Source organism: Chaetomium fimeti (assembly GCF_033439085.1).
Source record: "Chaetomium fimeti strain CBS 168.71 chromosome Unknown B0H64scaffold_7, whole genome shotgun sequence".
Lineage (NCBI taxonomy): Eukaryota > Fungi > Ascomycota > Sordariomycetes > Sordariales > Chaetomiaceae > Chaetomium > Chaetomium fimeti.
The window spans coordinates 160,755-178,203 of record NW_026944335.1 but is presented as its reverse complement, the minus strand read 5'-3'; the positions used below and the strand labels follow the sequence as shown (position 1 = coordinate 178,203).

At 57.0% G+C, this 17,449-nt stretch overlaps 7 protein-coding genes across 7 annotated transcripts; 5 read left to right on the top strand and 2 right to left on the bottom strand.

The window, feature by feature from the left end:
• The first annotated feature begins 623 nt into the window (after nt 1-623).
• Nucleotides 624-2,612, top strand: B0H64DRAFT_221270 (ribosomal protein S5 domain 2-type protein). Its single transcript, XM_062799577.1, has 2 exons — nt 624-1,537; nt 1,633-2,612. Exons 1-2 carry the CDS (start codon nt 906-908, stop codon nt 2,567-2,569), a joined length of 1,569 nt encoding a protein of 522 aa, XP_062655606.1. The 5' UTR covers nt 624-905; the 3' UTR covers nt 2,570-2,612.
• A 627-nt stretch (nt 2,613-3,239) lies between these two features.
• On the bottom strand, nt 3,240-6,146 carry B0H64DRAFT_221055 (thiamine diphosphate-binding protein). The gene is made up of 5 exons (XM_062799575.1): nt 5,545-6,146; nt 5,351-5,452; nt 5,218-5,285; nt 3,470-5,161; nt 3,240-3,406 (listed from the first exon to the last, which is right to left on the bottom strand). Exons 1-5 carry the CDS (start codon nt 5,712-5,714, stop codon nt 3,348-3,350), a joined length of 2,091 nt encoding a protein of 696 aa, XP_062655605.1. The 5' UTR covers nt 5,715-6,146; the 3' UTR covers nt 3,240-3,347.
• A 939-nt stretch (nt 6,147-7,085) lies between these two features.
• Nucleotides 7,086-8,385, bottom strand: B0H64DRAFT_221136 (uncharacterized protein). The gene is made up of 3 exons (XM_062799576.1): nt 8,219-8,385; nt 7,488-8,155; nt 7,086-7,295 (listed from the first exon to the last, which is right to left on the bottom strand). Exons 1-3 carry the CDS (start codon nt 8,225-8,227, stop codon nt 7,289-7,291), a joined length of 684 nt encoding a protein of 227 aa, XP_062655604.1. The 5' UTR covers nt 8,228-8,385; the 3' UTR covers nt 7,086-7,288.
• A 524-nt stretch (nt 8,386-8,909) lies between these two features.
• On the top strand, nt 8,910-9,707 carry B0H64DRAFT_419460 (uncharacterized protein; the record flags this gene model as incomplete). Its single annotated transcript, XM_062805386.1, has 2 exons — nt 8,910-9,092; nt 9,228-9,707. The coding sequence occupies 2 exons, from the start codon at nt 8,910-8,912 to the stop codon at nt 9,705-9,707; spliced, it is 663 nt and encodes a 220-aa protein (XP_062655603.1).
• Nucleotides 9,708-10,032: 325 nt separating this feature from the next.
• B0H64DRAFT_405610 (uncharacterized protein) lies at nt 10,033-10,927 on the top strand. The gene is made up of 2 exons (XM_062804460.1): nt 10,033-10,660; nt 10,784-10,927. The coding sequence occupies exons 1-2, from the start codon at nt 10,296-10,298 to the stop codon at nt 10,788-10,790; spliced, it is 372 nt and encodes a 123-aa protein (XP_062655602.1). The 5' UTR covers nt 10,033-10,295; the 3' UTR covers nt 10,791-10,927.
• A 584-nt stretch (nt 10,928-11,511) lies between these two features.
• Nucleotides 11,512-13,541, top strand: B0H64DRAFT_405604 (uncharacterized protein). The gene has a single exon (XM_062804459.1). The coding sequence runs from the start codon at nt 11,990-11,992 to the stop codon at nt 13,232-13,234; it is 1,245 nt and encodes a 414-aa protein (XP_062655601.1). The 5' UTR covers nt 11,512-11,989; the 3' UTR covers nt 13,235-13,541.
• Nucleotides 13,542-14,294: 753 nt separating this feature from the next.
• On the top strand, nt 14,295-17,445 carry B0H64DRAFT_220855 (uncharacterized protein). The gene is made up of 3 exons (XM_062799572.1): nt 14,295-16,704; nt 16,763-17,161; nt 17,218-17,445. The coding sequence occupies exons 1-3, from the start codon at nt 14,596-14,598 to the stop codon at nt 17,374-17,376; spliced, it is 2,667 nt and encodes an 888-aa protein (XP_062655600.1). The 5' UTR covers nt 14,295-14,595; the 3' UTR covers nt 17,377-17,445.
• Nucleotides 17,446-17,449: the final 4 nt, after the last annotated feature.

Below are 17,449 nucleotides of genomic sequence, written 5' to 3'. Positions count from 1 at the left end.
AACCCCCCCGCCCGCGCAAGCGTTCCCGGCGGCGCGCACCCCCCACCCACCATTGAACGCCAGATCGAGGCGTTGGGCGGCGTAATTTGACTGCGTTTTGCGTTTTGTTCAAGTTGATAGATTGGCGACTGCAAGTCAGGAAGGCCAAAGGCGCGGGGGGAGGGTGGGGGTTAGGGTTATATATGGGGCTGGGCAATTAATTGACTCCTGTCAAACAGATCAAATCTAATCAAGCGCAATCAAATATTAACCCAATCAATTCAATTACGCCTTCAGATTTGGATTGTTTGAATTGTGGCGAGCCTTGGGCATGGCGCACTAAACATTACACAGTAACATAAACAAAGCCAACTCCCCAGTCAAGCCCGTCATTCTTCATCTCAACTCAACTTGTCGATCAGCAAGAGCATGCCTGGCTCCGCTCAACGGTCAATTACTCGGCGGTGTTGGTGATCAAGGTGGGGTGGGTACCGCGGCGAGTCCGCCCTCCCCGCATCGGCCCCCCGAGAACGAGAGTTCGAGTTATTCATCCGAAGTGCCTCCCCCGGGACAGCACCCTAAATGTTCTTAGGACGACCTGTTATGGGGAATGTTTGACCTTCACTGTAACCGTAACATTACGGGCCGAGCTACCTTTCGCAGGCACGAGACCCGAAAACGCGTCTTTTGATGCTCATTGCTGCGGGCTCAACACCAAACAGTGCGGGGCAACAACAGCCGAGCTTCATCACCTCCGTCATTCCGAAACTACCCACACAATCATTGACCTCATTCTTCCCGCATCTGGTCATTTACAACTTTTCCCTTTCTTTCCCCCTCTTTTTCTCTTTTTCCCTCTCGGTTTTCGTGTCCCGGACCAGTACTTCGACGCCTAAAAAAGACTGAAAACCTGTGTTTTGCTGGAAATGGCTGGTCCTGTCCCTATCGCCCACTCCTTGGGTGACATCTACACCCCGGATGCCCTGCCGTCGCAAACTAAACGGTGGAATGGTCTTTTGGCCAAGTTCGAGTCGCTTAACGGCCATGCGCCTGAATTCGTTTCACGGGCTCCGGGCCGAGTGAATATCATCGGCGAGCACATCGACTACTCACTGTATCCGGTGCTGCCCATGGCTATCACGGCTGATGCCCTGCTCGCCGTGTCAACCAGCCCCACCCCTACCTATGGCAGCACTTTCAATATCACTATTTCAAACGTCCAGGAGGCAAAGTTCGCTGCCCACGAGTTCGACATTCCGTTCGACATGGTGGACATTGACGCCACCGTCCACGAGTGGACCAACTACTTCAAGTCCGGCCTGCGTGGCGCATTAGAGTTACTTCGCAAGAAGAAGGGTCCTAGCTTCAAGCCCAAGAGCATGAAAGTCCTCGTCGACGGGACTGTCCCAACGGGTGGCGGTCTGAGCTCCAGTGCGGCCTTTGTGACCGCCAGTGCTTTGGCTGTCATGGTGGCCAACGGCGAGCAGACCGTCGACAAGACCGAGTTGACGGAGCTGGCCATTGTGAGCGAGCGCGCAGTAGGCGTGAACTCTGGCGGGTAAGTCCTTGCGCTGCATAAAGAAGCATCTTCGCCGGCAAGAAACGGAGAAGAAAGGAAAAGAAAAAGAGAAAACACCGCTAACGTACCCCCAGGATGGACCAGTCAGCCTCCGTCTTCTCGGAGCGCGGCTCCGCCCTCTTCGTCTCATTCGCCCCGACACTAAAGGCGCGCCCAGTCCAGTTCCCCGAGACCGACCCGGCGCTAGTCTTCCTCATCGCCCAGTCCTTCGTCACCTCGGACAAGTTCGTGACCGGGCCCATCCACTACAACCTCCGCGTAGTGGAATGCACGCTCGCAGCAGCCTATCTCAACGCCGCCCTCAACCCGCCGGGCACCCCGCTGCCCACCGACGCCGCACCCCTGGGAATCAGCCTGCACGGCTTCCACGAGACGTACTTTGCCCTGCAGGAGCAGGCCGGGGCGGCCCACAAGTCGCCACAGGAGCAGCTGGAGGAGCTCATCAAGCTGACGTCGCAGACGCTGTCCAAGCCCGAGGGCTACTCGCGCGAGGAGATCGCCGCGGTGCTGGGGATCAGCGTCGGCGAACTGGAGGCGCGCTTCACCACCCAGATCCCCGTGCGCGCGGAGCGCTTCAAGCTGGGCCAGCGCGCGCAGCACGTCTTTGGCGAGGCGCTGCGCGTGGTGCAGTTCCTGTCCCTTTTGGAATCCTCCTCCCCCTCCACCACTTCCATCGAAAACGACATGGGAACGCGCCTCGGCGCCCTGCTCAACGCGACGCAGGACTCCTGCCGTGAGGCGTACGAGTGCAGCTGCGCCGAGATCGACATGCTGTGCGGCCTGGCGCGCGACGCCGGCGCCTACGGCAGCCGTCTGACGGGCGCCGGCTGGGGCGGCTGCAGCGTGCATCTGGTGCCGGCCGACCGCGTCGCGCTCGTGCGCGAGGCCTGGGAGAGCGGGTACTACGCTAACCTGTCGCTCACACCCGAGCAGAGGGAGGCGGCCGTGGTGGTCAGTCGGCCGGGCGGGGGGAGCGCGGTGTTTATGGTGGAGGGGGGTGTTTTGGGCTGAGGAGTTGAGGGGTTAAGAGGGGTTAAGAGGGGTTTTTGTTTTCTTTGTTGGCTCCCTGCCGGGTAGGGGCAAGGGGGCGGGGAAGGTTACTCGTTGTAGCAGTCGAGATGGTGTGGTATCACATCAGGGGAACACCCGCGGCGGTTGGGTTGGGCGTCCTTGACTGGTCTGTCGTAAAGGTTCTCTGTGCCTGGCTTGTTTTGGCAGCCCCGTGTATAGGTAGATAACCGACGAGGAGAAATATCAACACGTGTTATCAATCCTGGCATGGGGCCGGATGTGGTATATAAACTGCATCGGCCCCTCAGTCCAGTCGTACGGCTGCAACGACATGTCTGCCTGTCCCACGCCGGAAGTGAGTCATCGAGGGGGCGTTGCAACCGCTGCGACAACACCATGCATGGTCAGTCACGGATAACAAAAAAGGGACCAGGACTGGACGTAGCAATGTCTCGAATGCTCAAAGCCACATGGTATCCATTCATCCAAGCAATATATACAGCCCCCCGGCACGGCGGAAGGCGAAACAGCGAGGCCCTACCCCCAGGCTCCTCGCGAAATAAAACCAGATCCTACAACAGATCTGCAACCAACTTTTGCTGACCCGTGATGCATTGCAAAATGTGGCTCAATGCCAACAACAACAACCAGATTTTCCGATCCGTGCCGCAAAAACAAGTGGGAAAAATCACACAAAGTCGGACGATTAAGGGGAATAAGTCAAGGTTTGACGCTCCCGAGTGGCTAATTAGGCTCGGAAACGCATGCACATGCTCAATCAAGAGTGAAGGCCGCCGGTGCGTTCCCGCATCCGCTCTCGCCTAACCTTGTCCTTGGCTGTTGTGTTTGTTAGTCAATGTAATCATCGTGATGCTGGGGTGATCCTAAAAAGTCACTTACCACTATCCCAGGTGATGAACTCGTGCAGGCCACACCCAGCGGGGACCATGGGAAGGACAGGGACCTTCTTGTCGGTCACGACCTCGAGCACGGCCGGCCCGTCGGTCTCGATCAGCCACTTGAGAGCCTCTACGGTCTCCTCGGGCTTGATGAGGCGCCTGTGCTGCACGCCCATGGCGTCGGCCAGCTTCATGAAGTCGGGGTTCTTTTGGTGGGTGTGCGAATACCGATCCTCGTAGAACAGGTTCTGCCATTGCGTTACCATGCCCTGCTCCTCGTTGTTGAGGATGATGACCTTGACGCCGATGTTGAACTGCGCAGCAGTGGACAGCTCGGTCAGGGTCATGGCGAACGAGGCATCGCCGTCAATGTCGATGACGAGCGAATCGGGCTTCGCCACCTTGGCGCCGATGGCGGCCGGCAGGCCGTAACCCATGGTTCCGAGACCACCGGAGGTGATCATGGACCGGGGGTGCCGCCAGCGGAAGTGCTGAGCAACCCACATTTGATGCTGGCCAACACCGGTAGAGATATATGTGTCGTTCTTCCGCTCAGCTGTTAGCTTGCTCAGCTCCTCGATAAGGGTCTGGGGCTTGATCAGGCCCGAGCGCTCCGCCCGTTCGTAGTCGGACAGGGGCCACTTCTTCTTCCACCCGTTAATCTTGCTGAACCAATCTTCCCTATCAGCCATCGACTTGGACTTGACGTGCGGCAGGAGCATTTCGAGGCTAGCGCTAATGTCTCCCTCGATGGCCTCGGTCGCTTGCACAACCTTGTTGATATTCTTGGGCAGAATCTCAAAGTGGATGATGCCTCCACGTCCCTCGGCGGCGGCGGCCTTGGCAGCCGGGGCAAACTTAGCAACGCTGAGGGTCACGCGGTCATCGAAGCGTGCGCCGAGGGCGATGATCAAGTCGGCTTCTTGCATCGCCATGTTGGCATACGCGGAGCCGTGCATGCCGAGCATGTGCAGCGACTTGTCGTCCAGCTCGTCGAAAGCGCCGAGGCCTTGAAGGGTGGTCGTGACGGGAAGAGATGCCTTGTCCGCCAGCGTCCTGAGCAGTGCCGGGCCGTTCTTGGAGCAGATAACACCGTGGCCAGCATAGATGACGGGCTTCTTGGCGATGTTGATGAGCTCGGCGACGCGGCGGATGGAAACATCCTGCTGCTTCCGGCTGACCTCGAGGGCGGCACGAGAAGCGGCGCTGGGCATCGTTGGGATGGCGGACTCGGTGGGGATGGCTCGCCTGAGGACGCCGGCGGTGATGTCCTTGGGAAGGTCGACAAGAACAGGGCCGGGCCTGCCGCTGGTGGCGATCTCGAAAGCCTCGTTGATCCTCCGGGGGAGCTCGGCAACGCTCTTGACCATGACGTTCCACTTGGTGCACGCCCGCGAGATGCCAATCACGTCGGCTTCTTGGAAGGCATCACTTCCGATGGCGGAGGTGACGACCTGGCCGGTAAACACGACCATTGGCGTGCCATCTGCAAGCGCATCGGCCATCGGGGTGACGACGTTGGTGGCGCCGGGGCCAGATGTCACCAACACAACACCGGGCTTCCCTGACGCACGAGCATAACCCTCGGCCATGTGGCCGGCGCCCTGCTCGTGCCTCGGAAGGACGAAACCGAAGTGGGGGGAGTTGTAAATCGCATCGAACACCGGGAGAATGGCGCCGCCAGGGTAGCCGACTAGATCACCAAGGATTAGCCAAGGGCTACGGTACGAGGAGCTCCTGCAGACGCACAGATATGCTTTACATCATGCCTCAGCATCATTTCGTGGAAGATTTCTCCTCCAGTCTTTCCAATGAACCTATCCGGCGCCGGTGTTAGTCACACGCGACCCAACGAACTGCAAGGGCATTGTGGTTGACATACGACTCGTCGACGTCGCTCTTCTTCGGATTCACGAGGGGCTGGACATGGCTTCGATCCTTTGTGGCAGCATTGAATGATGGGCTGGGTTTCGGCCGTGCCTCGCTGTTGGAAAGGCCATGTTAGTGTCGGTTGAACCTTATCGGTGAGTCACCAACGGGGAGGAGGGGGATCGTGGGGCATGGGCGCAAACGTACGTCACGGTTGGTTTTGTGGCGGCCGTTGTCGATTGATTCCTAACATTGGTAGGGCTGTTGCGCCGTGCTGCCACGGCTGTGGCTCTTTGGGCGGTCGTGAGCGTTCGTTGTTGACCAGGCCGAGATTCGGCGAGGCCCTTGAGGGCGGCGCGCGATGTCTGACGGAGCATCGTGTCTGGGGGGGGGGGGAGTGGAGAGGGCCAAAAACAATTCAATATACCATAAAACACAACAAGAAGAAAAAAGAAGCAGAGTAACAGACAGAGACTGCTACAGTGAAAATTGCGCGCCGAAAGCAGAGTCTCTCATCCGAAGGCGAAGAGTCAATGGCTCCACGGCTCTTGACACTGGCGATGTGGGAAGAAAGGCGTTGCCGCGGGCGGAGCCGGTTTGGGTATGAGTCGCTGCTGGGTCTCAAATTTTTGGTTCTCGATTGTGGGGTTGAAAGCCCAGTGACAGGGTGTGCACGGATTGCAGAATGATCTTTGGTGGCGATGTCGGAAGCGGGAGAAGATCAATTGGCCGGCTTTGAGTAAGACGTGGCCAGCCACCACGAGGCGAGTCTGGACCTTGCCGCCGTGCCGCCTGAGTTTTCCGTGGAAGATTGGATGGAACGGGAATTTTTTTATTTCTTTTTATGGGAGGGGATTCAACTCAGCATAACGGCTTTCCTTTTCCTCCCCGTATCTCCTTAAGTCACACGATTGTCGGCTGGTTGCTCTTCCAAGGTTGCACGCCCTCGTTTGAGATGGTGACACGGTGAAGGTCGGTGGCCGGGGATAATCGGTTACTGCAGGTCTTCACAAGCCATCACAAGCCACTCAATTCGGATTGCCAATTGTTTGCTCACCAATGGCTCGAAGGCTGTTGTGTCGGGTTTGGAACGAAAGTCTCGGCATGTGTGCAAACAACAACTGTCCCTTGTGTCCGGCCGTTGGCTCGCATGAAGCGGGGTACCTCACGATCTCGCTGCATGGGGCAAGCCGGCCCCACTGAAAAGTTGCAGGATAGCCGAAATCCGGGATACCAGATCTGATGCTCGAAGGGTTTTTTTTTAATAACCCGCCGACGAGTGATATTGTAGGGCTGCTTCCGGTGGCGTTCTCGAAACGAAAGAGGCTGCCAACGGTCTGGAACAGAGGCGGAGGTGTGGCGGCGATGGACAGAGCACATTGGTTGCTCTCCGATCGCGGGCGGCCCACGTCCCTGAATCCCAGTAAGATCCCGGTGCCCCGGCAATGCGGAGTGGGTGGGTCCGGAGATCGGGGTGGGGAAGACGGGGAGCCGGGCTCGAGCCGGGATCGCTGGGCAAGCTATGAAGTCTTGAGACCGTGCCGGCTCGGAGAGGACGAATATCGCAAATACAATTAAATTATGATAAGATCAATAGTATAATAAAGAAACTCTATGTAACTGCAAGCAACCACAACTAAAACATGCTAGGTCGCTGAGAGAAATACCCCTTGGCCATCCCGCATCCACATGTGATTAAGTACCTAATGTTATTGTGTAAAGAACCAGCCCATATCCCTTCCGTCCATGACAACCTCCAAAATAGCAAGGAGTCCAAAGTTTAGTGGCATCGTGAACACCGGGGCCACTCTCCGGTTACCCGCTGTCGGTGCCGTAGTAGCGGGCGTGCGATGAGAGAGTATGAAATAATTTGATTACATGCCATCCCTGAGAGGCAGCGAACGAAGCCAAGAACGCCATGGTTAGCCCGTGCTATTCTCTCAATAATTGCTCAGTTACTACGTCGTCGATCGGAAAATAAGCCTCCGTTTAAAAGCTTTTTGGTGTGTTGGGGGGGGGGGGGGACGGTAAGGTGAAACGAAGGTGCCAGGCTTGCACTGGCAAGTAGGCGATAGGCGAGTGAAACCGGCCCACCGAGGCTGGAGGAGAAAGGGGGATGGAGAAAAAGGGGTAAAACAGGGCCAACGTACAGCAAAGCCAGCGTCAAATCGCCGTGGATATGCGCCTTGAGCTCGATCTCGATCTCCAAGTTCAGGTCCAGCCGGAGCTTGAGCGGGTTCTTACCACCGCCGTCGCCCTGCTGTTGCTGCATTTGTTGTTGCTGTTGTTGCATTTGCATCTGCTGCTGGCGCTGCTGCTGTTGGTAGGCGATCTGGTCATCATAGTCCTCCTCGTCCTCCGTCTCCTCGTCGCTATAACGGTTACGGCGGCGGCGGCGGCGGCGCTCCACTTGCTGGTCTTGGGCTTGCTTCGGCTTCTTCTTCTTCTGCATCCACTTGGGTTGCGGCTTCTCATCAGCCTTGGGTGTTGGGGGCTGCGAGAGGGCAGGGCTGTGCTCGTCTGCCTCTTCTTCTTTTTGCTTCTTGGGACGCGGATAGTTCTCGCCGTCCTCTTCGTCCTCCTCGTCCTGGTCTTGGTCTTGGTCGTCACCCGTCTGGTAGTCGTCGTCGAGCGCATGCTGTTCCTCGTCCTCGGGGTCCTCCTCGTCATAGTCGTCTCCTTCTTCGGCGTCATTCCGCCGCCGAATGTCATTGTTATCGTTGTTGTCCTCATCCGCGTCGTCTTCGGCGGTGGCGCGATGCTGTGGTTGCTCCTCCTCCCGCTCCTCCGGGCCCTTCTGGTTTTGCTTTCTCCGAGGCTATGTATTGTTAGGCCGACATGGTTGCCAACGGGTCTTGTGTGCTTCAGTAAGGGGTCCTACCGATGACATGTTTGCGGTGTGAAGTACGTCGATCCGTCTGGTGTATGTGTTCTTTGTAGGAAGTTTGGATGAGACAAATGGTTAAGACGGGCGGTGGAGGTCTAGTTAAAAGACAACCACTTCAACACAGAATTTCCAGGGATGAACAACGGCTTGGAAGACCCTGCATCATAACTCATAAAAAACATGCTTCTCAGCCGACTCTCCCCATGCCGAAAATACTGTTGTCAAACCTGGTGACGACATAGTGGTGCCCGGGTGGGCAAGCCACACCGTTTCTATTCTCGTTTCCTCCCATGTTCCATAAAACGGAGGACTAAGGGCCACGATGAAGTTGGCCGGTATCAAAGCCACAACGCCCAATGACGTATCCCTACATGGACGGCTTGCGAGTCGAGCAAATTACGGGGACGAAAAAAGAAAAACAAGCCTTCTGGAGGGTGTGATCGAGACCGCCAATCACGCCAAAGAGGCAGGCCAGAAAAAAACACGACTTGTGAAACGGGGTCGGGGTCGTTGAGAAACCGGGCCGGGAACGGTCAACCGGGGGGACCGTGGCGAGAGGGCCCAGTGTATACAAGTATGTTGGACGTTTTCATGTCATGCATCGATGGACATACGAGCATACCTAGCCTCCGAAGACAACACTCCAGACACCATTTCAGCCCACCCCGTATTCGGTATACTCGCCATGCCGATCGGTCTGCTCGTCATCGCGGGCATCCCAACGACCATTGGGGTCTGCGAGGCCCTTAGCGCGCAGAAGAAGGCGGATGCGGCGGCCAAGGAGAAGGCCAAGTTCCACCTCACAGCCACCGTTTCACTTGATGGACAGGGCCCGGTCGAGTGCTGGTGCATACTGAAAGATGGAAATGTGAGTACTGAAGGGGGCATCCCGGGTCCTAGTTGTCGGCTTTGCGAACTCCCGGTGTTCCGAAGTCTCGGAGAGCGTTCGCGGAGGTGCGATGAACCGAACTGGGAACTGACTAGGTACTAACGAAACTCGCAGTTGTGGATTGACCACCCCGCCTTCCCGATGCCGGGACACAAGTTCACGGGTTACTACTTCACATACCCGTCCGAGGCGAAACAACTCGGGCTGGTCAGCACCATCGCTGACGACCCGCCCATGCTCAACTGGCTTTTTGTCGACAAGGACACCAACATGGTGCGGCACGGGGGCCGACAGGACACGCTGGGTGGACACACGGTCGGACCTTGGTTTTGGAGCGATGACGAGCAGTGGTTGACCTTGGAAGGGGACTCGTTCCAGTTTGTGGCCGTGCAGTTGGACAACAAAAAGTGGGCAGTTGCCTTGGATCGAGATGGAGCATTTAGCGGGGGTGGGGGGCGGGGGAAGGAAGGGAGTAAGAAAACGGAAACAAAAACGGAGAGGCCGCGGCGTCCCCGAAAGTGGATTCCCATCATGCTCAGGAGACGGCTTCAGCTGGGCATGGAGAGCCGATACGTCAAAGGAGCAAATGGATAAAAAAGCCTTGAACATGACTAGACATGTACTCTGTGACGCTGGTGGTGTGGGCAGTGTTTGAACTTTCCTTGGCTTTCTCTGCGAGGAGGTCTCCTTTTCCGGTGTTTTTCAGGGGAAGTATGCTTGCGTGACTCGGAGTTGTAAGTGGGTGGACCTGATATGCAAGTCGACGACTACTGCACCGATAATGCTTGAAATGAGAGTTTATGCAGCCACTATGGGACCATGGAACAGCATCCAAATCTCTTGGCTGGAGTTCCGGCACAGCCCGTGTGGATAGTTGGTGACCTGTTGGCTATTGGGTAAGGAGCCGGCTCTCGGGGGTGAAGGACCCAAATCGTCCGATGACTTCATCAAATAGTTCATCTCTTCGGGATCCGGTTTTAGCCACTGACGAAGGAGACCGAAATCCTGTCTTTAATAACCCACCGTCTCAACGACCCAGGACCCTTTGGACACATCATCTCAACCATAAATCCACATTACCTATATTGCATTAAGATTCCAGATTGACGAAGACCCTTAGAGTCACAGCAACATCACCTTACTCCATCCTTTAATTCCTTCACGCACAACAAAGCTTTCACAATGGCATCCCACAGCGGTGCAGAGGAGAAGAAGCCCCGGCGCCAGCAACAGACATACGAATCCGAAGGCGAAGAGTCGGAGGAGTACCAGTCCCCGCCGCCCCGGAGGAAGCGCAACCAGCGGCAGAAGAAGGGCGGCCAAGGCCCTCTCGACAACCTTGCCCTCGACAATGTCCAGAACACAGCAGGCGGCCTCGTCAACTCGGCAACGGGCGCGTTAGGCGGCGTGGCGGGTGACGCCGTCCAAAACCAAGGGGGAGGAGACGGTGGCAAGAGCGACACCCTCCGGCTCAGGTTGGATCTCAACCTCGACATTGAGATCACTCTCAAGGCGAAGATCCATGGTGATCTGGAGCTTGCTCTCTTGTATGTGTCTATTTGTTCTTCTTTTTTGCTTTCTTTTTGCCTCTCCCCTCTCCCCTTTCATGTCTCTCAAGCGTCAGCCATGCAAGCAAACTTCCACGCTTGAAATGCCGACGCGTGCTTCAGCTTTTAGAACAAGTGTCATCCAGCACCATCACCGCGACTTCACACCCTCTCCCGAGTGCTTTCCTATGTCCGAATCACGTCTCTTACAAAGGCTAAAGGACGATGTAGAGAAACCTGAGCCGGCGACACTCAGCTCTCGGGGGTCCCACTTTTGAGCACCGTTCCGTTTCAGGGAGGGGGATGTTGTCATTGTTGTCGTTGCTGTTGTCGCTCTTGGGGATTTGCGGTTTGCGGACAGGTATAAGGGCTAATTCCTTAGGAACTGAAGCAACTAGAGCCCACCTCAAGAGTTCAAGAGGACTCTTCAAGGACCATATCGTTCGTGTACCAGAATCCGGTTCGGGAAACGGGATAACGGCAGTTTGGGATTTTGCGTTTAATTGTTAAGGGGAAATGGGTCCATGTTAATGTTAGTTGGCGGCCGGGCATCATCAGATTTTGGCCATATATTAGAGTTTCAAGGCCATAATTCGCTGTACCAGAGTTATCACCGATAATTTCATCGTTTTCACTCGTCACTCATTCCTCTTCAAGGACAACCTCGCGGTGTACTGTGTGTGCTGTGTAAGTCTGGGCGGTCCGTTTCAGTCCGTTTTTACATTGACATGGGTGTCCCCACAGTCAGGGGAGGTCCCAGGCCCTGTGGCTCGTGCGCGCCGTTGGAACCAGCCAGGGGCTTTCTGTGGTCCAAAACTCAATTCCAACTTACACAGTTGCATTGTCGCCCACCGACGAAGGAAAGGTCTATGTATAGTGCAGATCCGCATAAAGCTCTTCGTATTGGCGATAACACGACCAACCGAGTCCAACAAATTTCATGCTTCATCTTGGATAACATGCAAGTCAGCTCACTTGGCGCCCGAGACGCGCAATCCCGACACGGGGGAGAACTCCGATACTTCGCCAAGCACCTGCATTCTTCAGGGCAAAATTCCTTGTCGTCACCCCTGAGCCCTCGCAGAACACGAACCACACCACTGATGTCATGCATAAACCGCCCCTGCAGACCGAGACCCCCAAGACGGCTCGGAGACGGACAAGTTAAGTCATCGCTATTCAGGCCGCCCTCATACCTGTCTACATGTTGAGCCTGCGTATCCATCTTCTCCTGATTTTGTTTAGCAGGGATGCCGTAGTCGTCTGTTCCTGATAATAGCAAACTCAAAATCCCTGCATCAATCGTCCCAACTCTCTCCTTCAACCCCGATGACGTCATTCCTCCCCCCTTTCTCTCTCCCACACCATCTCGCATCCACACCACTACAACACCCTGGAGAGACAAGCTTGGATCTAGCAGAGGTTCCAGAATCTGATCGTTACCCATCGATCCTTACCCGCCTTGATTCTGGCGACTCAGCCGAGTCAGCGCACCAAGCTGGGGTAAGCTCAACTCCACAGAGCGCAACAAAGTTCTTTAGAGAACAACAGGAACAGAAGAAAAGTCCTCTAAGAATTGAAACGGATTCAGATAGAGGAAGAAGCTCAATAGGTAGTCATCCAGCAACCATGACATCCAAATCTCAGTCCGAACATGGGTCTCGGTCACCGCCTACACAATATGAAGGAGAGGAAGCACCAGTGATCGATAGCGAGGGGGGAAGCGAGAACGACGCCCGGAAGGGAGATACGCCCAAACGGCCAAAGAGCCCTGCCTACGTCGCCCCCATCCCGAGGATAGGCAGCATCTCACCAAAACTCTCACCGGGAATCCAAATATCCGCCACGGACCGCCCAGAGCTTCCGCCGTCCATTGGCGCGCTTCTCGTCGGGAAACTGATCGATGAAGACGGCGATGTCATAGACGAAGAGACAGGGCAGGTCCTAGCGCACGCCGCCGGTGACCTGCCCTCGATGGTCGGGCGGCGGGTGTCCAACGCCCAAGGCGGCATCCTCGGCGATGACGGCGAGCTCCTGGGATATGTCGCCGACATCGAGTGGCCGAAGGATCGGCCGCCGCCCACGGCACCACCACGGAGCCTGTTTGACGTGATGGGGCGCTCCACGAGCTCCCTCATGGTCGACCACGCGGGGAACATCCTCGACGCGGGCGGGAATGTCGTCGGCACCTTCCACGATAACAACAACCCGCTACACCGCAAGGAAAAGGAGGAAAAGGAGGCTCGAGAGCGCGCGCAGCAGACCGAAGAAGAGACGGCGCCTCAGCAGCGGTCGACTGCTCCGACCCCGACGCCAACGCCGCCTCAGCAAGCGGAGGAGCAGGCGCAACCCCAGTCACAATCGACTCCTAGTGATGAGAGTCAGCCTAAGCCGAGAAGAACGGAAGAGGAGAGGAGACAGAATGCGGAAGCGTGGCGGAAGGAGAACCCCAACGAGAGCCCGTCTGATATTTTCTTGGATGTCAAGTCCACGAGGGAGGGGATCCAGCTGACCATCCGAATTCCCACCGTGTTCAATGGTCAGCAGACCACACCACACATCTCGTTTTCGTAGTCGTGGAAGTGAGGGGAATGACGGAATTTCAGCGGCAATACCATGTCCAGGGTTATCATGAGCGGCTAATCGAGGAGTTGACGGACGGGCCCGGTTGGAAAACGGTATAGGGAGTTCAGGATCGCCGTAGCCTCGCATGCCCCTCAGTCCCAACGGGCATCGCGCAGTTTAGATCGAGATTCTTTGTATAATAGACCATTGATAGGAGCAATTTTCCGAGCCTAAATGCACTAGTATACACCCCCCACTTCACAAGCATTGATAAGCCAGCCCGGCCCAGCCTGGGATGATCTAGTCTGGGGTGCTGTGGCACAGCGGAGGTGTGGTGTGTGTGGGAGGAGAGATCACTGGAGGCCAACCCGACAAAAGCAGGTTTTTGAGCCACACAAAGAGGCCTAGAGAGCCACAGTCAAGCCATACCGGCCCAGGATGACGTCTCAACGGAATCGGCCGTCCGAGTCATCCTGACCCATCAGTCCCCTTGTAGCTAGCCAGTGGGTTTGGGTATGTGTCTTCCCCCCTTTCCTAGGAAAGTAGTATCCGTAGTACCACATAACGAAACGGTCGAACGAGTCAAAACGGAGAAGATACTCGAGGTTAGCACGCACTAGGCGCATGCAATTTCGAAGCAAAACCTGGTTCTAATCCCTTCCCAGTCTCCCACCCGGCCCAGGGTACGTACGTATCACTTTGGTTCCGTGCTTCCCCGGACCCCGATCTGCCAGCCACCCACCAAGCCACAACTGGTCAACTATTGAAGCCACAACTTGGAACAAGGCATTCGGAGAATTCTACAGGCATGTTCCCTTCACCAGTACGTGGCTGAGCGGTGTGCCCATCTTTATGCAAGAAATCTCGCGTGTTCCTATTGGGACGGAGAGAGAGATGAAGTCATCCCGTCCCGGGGTGGCAACTTTAGACTCAAGGGTCCCGTGGATCAAGAGCGGCTCCAGCTGAAGAAGCTGGAGGCATGAACGCTCGAGATCGAAACGCTTATCGAAAGAGATACAGAGCAATTACCCAATGAGCACGCGGGCGCCCCGGTGGGTTCCTCACTCCCTGACGTAGGTTCCTCTGAATGACGTTGGGGGGAAGCCAGGTCTTCATGCGAGAGTTGTCATCTCATATGTCGTCAGTTCGTCTAGTTAACAAGGAGAGATGGGATATGCATAAAAAGGTTAAATGATTGGAGGAACCCTCAAAGGAAAACGGTTCCTGTAGCCTAGGAGACATCAGATCTACACGAGTAACATCAACTGAACATACCAAGATCAACAAACGACTTCTCCAATACCAATACTAGCCCCATTTCACATCTTACCCCTTGACATCCTACCCTTTGAAGACAACAATTCTCCACAATGAGCAACATCGCCCACAAGACTGAGCCGCCCGGCTCCTGGCCCTGCAACAAGGGCGAGCTGGGCGACACAAACCAGACCCAGGACCCGACTGCCGCGGAACCGCGCTCGCCGCCAGCCGTGCCAGAGTACGGAGGCTTCAACGGCGGCAGCTCGGGCGAGTGGTCCCAGAGCGGCGACTATACTCACCGAGGCCCCCAGACGAGGCCCCGAGAGACGCGGGAGGGCCAGGAGGAAGAGGAACAGCAGCATGAGCCGATCAAGATGAAAGACGTGGAGCCGCAGCCTGTCGGCGAGACCGAAGAGAGCCAGGAAGTGGGCACTCAGGGGGAGGAGGAGAAGAAGACGGTCAAAGAAGGCGATTCTGCCGCCGGGGTGGAGCAGCAGTCTGAGCAACAAGAGTCCAAAGCAGAGACCGGCGAGGATGTCGAAGCCCCCGCTGAAGCTGCGACCGACGCATCGCTCACCGAGAAGGCCAAACAGGCGTTTGATCAAGCCTCGGAGAATCAGCCAACCGACGCCGCGCGCAACTCGTTCCTCCAGGCAGCCCGGAGCAAATTGACCATCCCCAAGATTGGCTCCTTCTGGTCCCAAGGAGGGGAGGAGCAGAAGGCCCCGGAGCCCGAGGTTTCAGAGGAAACCAGCCATGCCCCAGTCGAACCCAAGGAGGAGGTGCAGACAGGAAAAGAGGAAGAGATTCCCGCCGCCGAGGACAAAGCAGCCCTCGAGCCCCAGGAGAAGCCCGCCGAGGGCGAAGAGGAACCAGCTGCCACCTTAGCTGGCGAAGAGGAACAACCCACCGCCAAAACCGGCGAAGAGGAACCAGCCGCGGCCGAAACCCTCGAAGAGCCACAACCCCCCGCCGAAGCCGAACCCGCCGAAGAGGAGAAACCCCAACCCGAAGAGGAGCAACCCCAGCCCGACCTCAGCATCCTCAAAGACGGCACCGTCAACAAGGGCGGCAACGTCGTGTCGCGCGACGGCACCGTCGTCGGGCGCGTGGTCGAGGGCGAGGTCCGGCACCTGGTGGGCAACAAGGTGGACGAGAACGGCGCCGTCTGGAGCAGCGGCGGCAAGGTGGTCGGCCGCGCCGAGGTCATCCCCGACAGCGAGCGCGACGAGATGCTGCGCGAGCCGGCGCCGTTTGAGAGTTTCCCCGATGCGGTGGTTGATAAGGACGGGATGGTGGTTACGGATGGGGGGGAGGTTGTGGGTAGGGTGGTCGAGGGCGAGGTCCGTGTCCTGCGCGGCAAGGCTGTGGATGCGGATGGGGATATCTTGGATAGGGCTGGGAATGTGGTTGGGAAGGCTGAGCGTTGGGAGCCGGAGCCCGAGGCGGAGCCGGAGCCGGAGCCCGAGGTTGATAAGTCGGTTCTGGCTGGGAAGCGCGTCAACAAGGCGGGTAATGTGGTGGATGGGAACGGGACCATCTTTGGCAGGGTTGTGGAGGGCGATGTGAAGAGGATGGTTGGCCGTATGTGCGACAAGAAGGGCAATATCCTTAGCGAGAGCGGCGATATCCTCGGCAGGGCTGAGCTTGTCCCCGAGGGCGAGCGTGAGGGCTTGAAGGAAGGCCCCTTCGCTGAGCTCCAGGGCTGCACTGTTGCCAAGGATGGGACCATCGTCACGCCGGCCGGGGATATCGTCGGCAGACTGATCAGTGGAGATGGCAAGATTTTGTTCGGCCGCGCCGTCGATGAGGATGGCGACATCCTCGACAAGAACGGCAACACGGTGGGCAAGGCCGAACGCTGGGAGCCCGAGCAGGTGGAGCACAAGAAGAACCCCATGTCTGGCCGCCGCGTCAACCGGGAGGGCAACGTCGTCGACGAAGACGGCAACCTGATCGGCAAGCTCACCTCTGGCACGCTCACCATCTGCTCCGGCAAGGATATTGACGACGACGGAGACGTTGTCGACTACAAAGGCAATATCATCGGCCACTGCTCGCTCCTCGAGGACATCCCCGAGGAACCCAAGGAGGAGTCCCCGGAGGAAAAGGAGAAGCGCGAACAGGCCGAGCGGGACAAGAAGCTGGCCGTGCAGATGTCCGTCTGCATTGAGCAGTGTCTCGACAGCATCCGCCCCATCTGCAAGCTGATCACCGAGGCAGGTTACCCCAAGGAAAATCTACCCCTATCCCGACCCTTACTAACACCGAACACAGAAAATCGACAAAGCCGAGCGCACCCCCGAAGACGAGCGCGACGAGGAGGCACTCGTGCAGGAAGTGCGGCCGCTAATCGAGGAAGGCGGGCGCATCCTCAACGAAGCCAAGGGCATCATCAAGGGTCTCGACCCCGAGGGCCGCATCTCGGCCAACGCCAAGCACAAGACGGCCGCCCGCGAGGCCACGCCCGAGGAGTACCACCTTGCCGAGGTCCTCAAGGACCTCACCGGCGACGTGACGCAGTGCATCGACAATGCCAAGCGCAAGCTCGAGGACATGCCGCATGCGAAGAAGGAGCTGAACCCGCTCTGGGGCTTGTTGAATGAGCCGCTGTTCCAGATCTTGGCGGCTGTTGGCTTGTTGTTGGCTGGCGTTCTCAACCTCGTGGGTAGACTGGTAAGTATCACGTGGGCAGGGTTCGGCGAGAAACGTGGATACTGACTGTTGAATAGCTGAGTGGACTCGGACTTGGTGGCCTTGTCGATGGTATTCTTGGAACCCTTGGCCTAAACCGTGTCCTTGAGAGCCTTGGTCTTGGGTCCTTTAGCAAGAGCTTGAAGAGCGGTAAGAAGGGTGGCGGTGGACTGCTGGGTGGTGTATTGGGTGGCTAAGCAAGCGGATGGTTAAGTTGGACTTTGCAGAATGGAGGACGGTAATGGCAACTGGTGGGAAGTTTGTAATTTG